This window comes from Alosa sapidissima, chromosome 20, assembly GCF_018492685.1.
Source record: "Alosa sapidissima isolate fAloSap1 chromosome 20, fAloSap1.pri, whole genome shotgun sequence".
NCBI lineage: Eukaryota > Metazoa > Chordata > Actinopteri > Clupeiformes > Clupeidae > Alosa > Alosa sapidissima.
In genome coordinates, this window is record NC_055976.1 from 31,489,985 (window position 1) to 31,497,484 (window position 7,500).

At 46.2% G+C, this 7,500-nt stretch overlaps 1 protein-coding gene across 1 annotated transcript in view; it reads left to right on the forward strand.

Moving 5' to 3' along the window:
* mrvi1 (murine retrovirus integration site 1 homolog) overlaps positions 1–7,500 on the forward strand; it is a 189,063-nt gene that overhangs the window by 44,607 nt on the left and 136,956 nt on the right. The window contains 4 exon segments of the mRNA XM_042073839.1: positions 5,687–5,857; positions 5,859–6,101; positions 6,753–6,831; positions 7,492–7,500. The exon segment at positions 7,492–7,500 is cut by the window's right edge and continues 118 nt beyond it. Coding sequence (XP_041929773.1) covers positions 5,687–5,857; positions 5,859–6,101; positions 6,753–6,831; positions 7,492–7,500 — 502 coding nt within the window.

A 7,500-nucleotide genomic window follows, 5' to 3' on the forward strand; every position in this document is an offset into this window, starting at 1 on the left:
CTTATTCCACTTATTCCCACTTATTCCACTTATATTCCCACTTATATTCCCACTTATTCCACTTATATTCCCACTTATTCCACTTATTCCCACTTATATTCCCACTTATTCCACTTATTCCCACTTATATTCCCACTTATTCCCACTTATATTCCCACTTATATTCCCACTTATTCCACTTATTCCACTTATTCCCACTTATTCCACTTATTCCCACTTATTCCCAGGTGGTCACTATGCAGGAAGTAGTGGTGCCTTTATAGCACGCAAAGGAAACAAGTGGTGCAGTTTAAATAGAAGCCGACTTGTTTAGTTTGTTGTAGAACTTCCTGACAGGGATAACGGTGGGCAGTGAGCTTGTTTACAGTTGATTCCATTGTTGTTTCCAGGCTCCACTGTCATTTACAGTACTATGGTACCACTCAAAAGAGCATTGATATGGAATGGTGATGAGACTTGAGGTGCGTTCAAATTCGCAAACATAGGCGAACGTTTGCAAACACTTTTCCGTTAGCCTTGAGATTTCGGCGAACGTTTGTAAACAATCGCAAACAGTCTGAGGAGGTAGTTCTCCGCGAACATACAGTGTTACTGGACGTTAGTTTGACGAAGGCAACAATGCCATTACCGTTACAATGGAATGTTAACATCAAATCATTCAAATGTAACTGTTCAAAGAGAACATGCTTACCACGTTTGCCAAATTTGAACGCACCTCTGATCTGCTGCATAGGTGTTCCGATATATAGAATTAATAGTCACCCCACCAGCCAATCAGAAATGAGTGTTTCCTGGGAATAAACATTATTCTAGGCTGTAACAGGGCAGTTTATTTGCATGCCCATATTCTTTCTGAGTGGTCATTCTCTAGCCTTTTTAATGAGCTTCACTTGACCTCATGGCACACCACACACACACACACACATTAACACACACACACTCACACACACACACACACATTAACACACACACACCACACACACACATTAACACACACACACCACACACACACACACACATTAACACACACACACCACACACACATTAACACACACACACCACACACACACACACACATTAACACACACACACACACATTAACACACACACACACACATTAACACACACACATTAACACACACACACACACACACACACACATTAACACACACACATTAACACACACACATTAACACACACACACTCACACACACACACATTAACACACACACATTAACACACACACACTCACACACACACACATTAACACACACACACTCACACACACACACATTAACACACACACACACATTAACACACACACACATTAACACACACACATTAACACACACACACACACACATTAACACACACACATTAACACACTCACACCATTGAACCACCACTCCTCTCTCACTTGAATCACTCTTTTCTCTCTCTCTCTCCATAACTCTCTCTCTCTCTCCATAACTCTCCCCATAACTCTCTCTCTCTCTCTCTCTCTCCATAACTCTCTCTCTCTCCATAACTCTCCCCATAACTCTCTCTCTCTTTCCATAACTCTCTCTCTCTCTCCCCCATAACGCTCTCTCTCTCTCTCTCTCTCTCCATAACTCTCTCTCTCTCTCACTCTCTCTCTCCCCATAACGCTCTGTCTCTCTCTCTCCATAACTCTCTCTCTCTCTCTCTCTCTCCCCATAATGCTCTCTCTCTCTCTCTCCATAACTCTCTTTCTCTCTCTCTCTCTCCCCATAACGCTCTCTCTCTCTCTCCATAACTCTCTCTCTCTCTCTCTCTCTCTCTCTCTCTCTCAGAGCGCATGTGCGAGTGAGTGCGTGGTGAGTGTGAGTGTGAATGGTTGCCGTCTGTGGCTCTCTACGATTTCTATCTTTTGTGTGTCTTTGTACGTGTTTTAGTGGTGGGTTTTTGTTGCTTATTAGTTGATAAAACATTACTGATCAATTGGTTGCTCTAAATTTATCGGAGCCCGCACGCAGCTTCTCAGTTGGTTGTGGCGGTGTCTCCAAGAACATTACAATGGAGTTTGAGAACTTAACACGGCGTCATGGAGTCAAGGTAGTTTCTGACGCCAGTGTTGAAGTTTGCAGTTTGGCTATTGGGGAGATAGTGGGGTACGACGAGATTAAGTCGGCCTCTCGAATGAATAATGGGATTGTTCTCTTTTTGAGTACTGTGGAAAAAGCAAACCAAATTGTTTGTCATGGTGTTGTGCTTGGTGGCGAGCTCGTTACTGATTTCTAATGTGCCACCTTTTCTAAAAAATGAACTCCTGAGTCGTGAGCTTTCACGCTTGATTTGACTTTTAAATTTAGAATTGATGGCTGTGTCTATGCAGTTTTTGTAACGTCGGATACAGTCATGAGGTGTTTCGGTTGCGGTAGGATAGGTCATCGCATTGGCGTATGTCCCCATAAGGCTGAGCATAACGAGGAGGGTGTTGGTGAGCAAGTGCCTGCTACAAGCGGTGTGGAGGCGGGTGCTTCCGTGGAGGTGGCATCTGGCGTAGATGAGTCTGAGGGAACCAGGTCTGTGGCAGAGGAGTCTGCTGCGGCCGGAACCCAAAGGGCTGGGCCTGAGGTGGAGGAGTCTGCCTCAGCCGGGCTTGAACGGACCAGGTCTGTGGCGGTGGTATCTGCCGCGGAGCCTCTGGTAACTGAGCCTGAACAGGTGGGAGCGTTTGTGGTCGAGTCCGCTTCAGCTGAAACCAGTGTGGGTGTAACGATGGAGTCGGCTGTGTCTGACGCGGCGGATCCACCGGGAAATGTTGCCGTGCCTGACAGTGAGCTTGGGGGGTCACCCGCGGTTGCGAGTGAGCCCACTAAACCTTCCCTTGCTGGGCTTGCTTCAGGCCACACGGGACAGTCTAATGTGAGTGGTGAGATGGAAGTTGAAACACATGTGTTTAAAGTGCCTAAAAGGAAGAGTAGTCTGGACGGTTGTCAGAAAAACGTAAAGAAACATGTAACACGGGAGTCACAATCGAATTGCAGTGGTACAGAAAGCGATGGTTACTCCACTGATTCGAGCAGTGGTTCATCCTCTTTTAACGAGAGCATGATTATAATTTATAGTGCTGAAGAAATCAGTAAGTTCTTGGCTGAAACTAAGGGGAAAAGGGGGGTTCAAATCCAGAATTATTTTAATGATACCGCACAGTTCGTGAACGATGCTTGCTATCTTATGAGGGAAGGGGCTTTTGAGCAAAGGGAAGTTTACCGTCTGAAAAACATTGTTCGCAAATTAAAAACAGTGCTCATTCATGGTCACAAGACGGGTCAGTCTTTTGGCTGAATTCCCTGTTTATTTGTTTGGGGTTGCATGAATTGTTTATTTATTTATTTCCGGCGAGGTGCGGTGTCATGTGTAATGCACTGTCTTGCGTTGTCCCTGGTTTATGATGCTGTGATACTTTTCAAGGAAGTATTCCTTATGTTTTGTTGTTTTTTTGTTATCTGAAATACTGTTTGAATACGCTATGTATGTAGTTGTGTACATGCTTGAACTGTGAAGGAAAGTGTGTTTTGGACAATCCAGAGGGGCTGTGAGACTGGTTCATGATTTGTTCAGCATGATGGTGCCTATTGTAGGCCTATGGGGTTTTTTTGTAACCCCTTTCTGGGACGATTTATGTTGTTCTTTTTTCATTTGTATTTTATTGGTTGTACTGATATCCTTAGTTGGTCTGTAAATAAAGTTCTTAAAAAATCAAAATCTCTCTCTCTCTCTCCCCATAACTCTCTCTCTCTCCATTACTCTCTCCCCATAACTCTCTCTCTCGCCATAACGCTCTCTCTCTCTCTCTCTCTCTCTCTCTCCCCATAACGCTCTCTCTCTCTCTCTCTCTCTCTCTCTCTCTCCCCATAACGCTCTCTCTCTCTCTCTCTCTCCATGGGCTGTATTTTGGGGCACCAGCACATGGCGTAAAGTTCGTTATTCACCCACGCGAAGTTGAATTCGGTATTTTGCACGTTTATTTTTTAAGCATTGTGCCCAGGGGTGTGGCAATAGGGAGGGGCCTGGCGCGTTGTCTAAAAATCGCTATCATACACCACCTAAACCTGGTCAGAAGTCAATGGCGAGTTGTTCATATGCTATTTTAAGAGCGCATGTCACCAGTCATATTGGCAGGTGCAGGCACCATCCTTCTATCATTCATGAACGCACACCAGCGCACGTCCATGCAAAGCATTACAAATTGCACGATTACAATGGGAAACATAATTAGAATAAAGATATTACGAAATACTGTACATCTCATGATGAGTAGTTATTCACCATCATTTACAAATTGGTAATGACGGTTAAAAGTGATTAGGGGAGAGGCGAGAGACACGTATGGAGCACAGCTGAAGACGCACTGTCACGAGATATAAGCAACTCCTCTGCAGGATAAATGTTGTTTTATTCAGTCATAAATTAGGGTAAGTGTTGCTTTTTCCAGCCTATGTTTTCGGTGGTAACCCATTGTCAGTCAATAGTGAAAGTAACTGCATATAACTGTCTTGTCGTTGACTGACTCCTTGGTGAAGTTAGTTTCACTTTGCCAATGAGTTCCAATAGACGAGTGCAAATGCGTGAAGGCTATGCTAGGTTTTAGTAAAGCATGGTTTAAGAATGACTATTCCATACGGTATCGCAAGCAGCCTCCTTCAAATGCGCCGTTGAATGTCAAAATACCGATGCATTTATTTGACATATCGCGCTTTGCCCCGTTAAAGGGAATGACAGATGTCATTCTCATTGGTTTAAATGATGTTACGCCCCAAACACACCCATATGACTGATTAAAAGACCTAGGAACACCTTGTTGCGCCATGCGCTCCACTTTTGACAACGAAACCCCTCCCAATGTGAACTGGACATCCTACTAAATTTGAATAGACTTTTGATGAGTGACGATGCACTTTAGAATGTCATGATAGGGCCCCATAACTCTCTCTCCATAACTCTACTCTCTCTCCATAACTCTACTCTCTCTACCCATAACTCTCTCTCCATAACTCTACTCTCTCTCCATAACTCTACTCTCTCTACCCATAACTCTCTCTCCATAACTCTTCTCTCTCTACCCATAACTCTCTCTCCATAACTCTTCTCTCTCTACCCATAACTCTCTCTAACTCTTCTCTCTCTACCCATAACTCTCTCTCCATAACTCTTCTCTCTCTACCCATAACTCTCTCTCCATAACTCTTCTCTCTCTCTCTCTCTACCCATAACTCTCTCTCCATAACTCTACTCTCTCTCCATAACTCTTCTCTCTCTCTCTCTCTACCCATAACTCTCTCTCCATAACTCTACTCTCTCTACCCATAACTCTCTCTGCATAACTCTTCTCTCTCTCCATAACTCTTCTCTCTCTCTCTCTCTACCCATAACTCTCTCTCCATAACTCTATTCTCTCTCCATAACTCTTCTCTCTCTACCCATAACTCTCTCTGCATAACTCTTCTCTCTCTCCATAACTCTTCTCTCTCTCTCTCTCTACCCATAACTCTCTCTGCATAACTCTTCTCTCTCTCCATAACTCTTCTCTCTCTCTCTCTGTCTCTCTCTATCACTCTTTTCTTATGCTCTTTTTCTCTAGTCTATTGAAATGTGCAGTTTTGTTTCAGATGCAGAGAACATACACACTCATGTCTTGTTGTTGCCACATACCCATAAGGCCTTGCGGCGTGTGGAGTGGCGTCCGAGTGAGAAGAGGAAGGTGTCCTCGGGGACGCTCTCCCCCCGCCACGCCCAGACGGGGGGTCTGAAGAAGGCCGCCTCCACGCCCGCCCCCACGCCCGACGACAGCCCCGCCCCCACGCCCGCCACGGGCGTGGCCAAGCCAGTGCCCCCGCCCCCCCATGCAGCAGGCGCCATGCACGGCGGAGATCAAGACCATCGGGGCCTTCCCGCCACTCATGCGCGCCGTCTCCTGGGATACGGTGGGCACGCTCAGCCTCCGCAACGACTCATACAGTCCCGCCCCCAAGGGGGAGGAGCCAGCCGCAGCCCCGTCCTTCAGCAAGATGTCGGGATACAAGGACTTCCCTGTTCCACCCGTCAACCTGCAGAAGCTATCCAAACTCAGAGAGGTGAGGCTCACACACACACACACACACACACACACACACATACACACTCACACACACACACACACATACACACAGTCACACACACACACACACACACACACATACACACACACACACACACACTCACACAGTCACACACACACACACTCACACACACACACACACACACACACGCTTTAATTTCCCCTTGGGGATCAATAAAGTATCTATCTATCTATCTATCTATCTATCTATCTATCTATATACACACACACACATACAGCAACACACACACACACACACACATACACACACTCACACATACACACACATACACACACACACACACACACACACACACATACACACACTCACACACACACACACTCACACACACACACACTCACACACACACACACACACACACACACACACTCACACACACACAGTCACACACACACACAGTCACACACACACACACACACACACACACACACACACACACTTTAGATTAGATTTGATTTAACACACACAGACATACACGCAGCCACACAGTCACACTCACTCAAACACACACACACTCAAACACACACACACACACACACACACACACACACACACGCATGCAGACTATCAGACTGTCCCTAACGGGAGCTTGTGTGTGTTTTGCAGGAACACAAGCTGATACGGAACAACAGCATCTCCTCCACTAAGCTGCCCGAACTGTGTGAGACGGCCGAGCAGGAGAGAGGTGTGTGTGTACAAGTACAAGTAGATATACTCTTTTGATCCCGTGAGGGAAATTTGGTCTCTGCATTTATCCCAATCCGTGAATTAGTGAAACACACACAGCACACAGTGTACACACAGTGAGGTGAAGCACACACTAATCCCGGCGCAGTGAGCTGCCTGCAACAACAGCGGCACTCGGAGAGCAGTGAGGGGTTAGGTGCCTTGCTCAAGGGCACTTCAGCCATGCCTACTGGTTGGGGGTCGAACCGCCAACCCTCCGGTTAGTCCGAAGCGCTAACCAGTAGGCCACGGCTGCCCCTGTGTGTGTGTGTGTGTGTGTGTGTGTGTGTATGTGTGTGCATGTCTGTGTGTGTGTGTGTGTGTGTGTGTGTGTGTGTGTGTGTGTGTGTGTGTGTGTGTGTGTGCATGTCTGTGTGTGTGTGTGTGTGTGTGTATGTGTATGTGTGTGCATGTCTGTGTGTGTGTGTGTGTGTATGTGTATGTGTGTGCATGTCTGTGTGTGTGTGTGTGTGTGTGTGCGTGTGTGTGCATGTCTGTGTGTGTGTGTGCGTCTGTATGTGTGCGTCTGTGTGTCTGTGTGTGTGTGTGTGTGTGCATGTCTGTGTGTGTGTATGTAGAACAGGACTTTCTAATAGATGCTCTGTTCGATGACTTCCAGGCCCCTCCC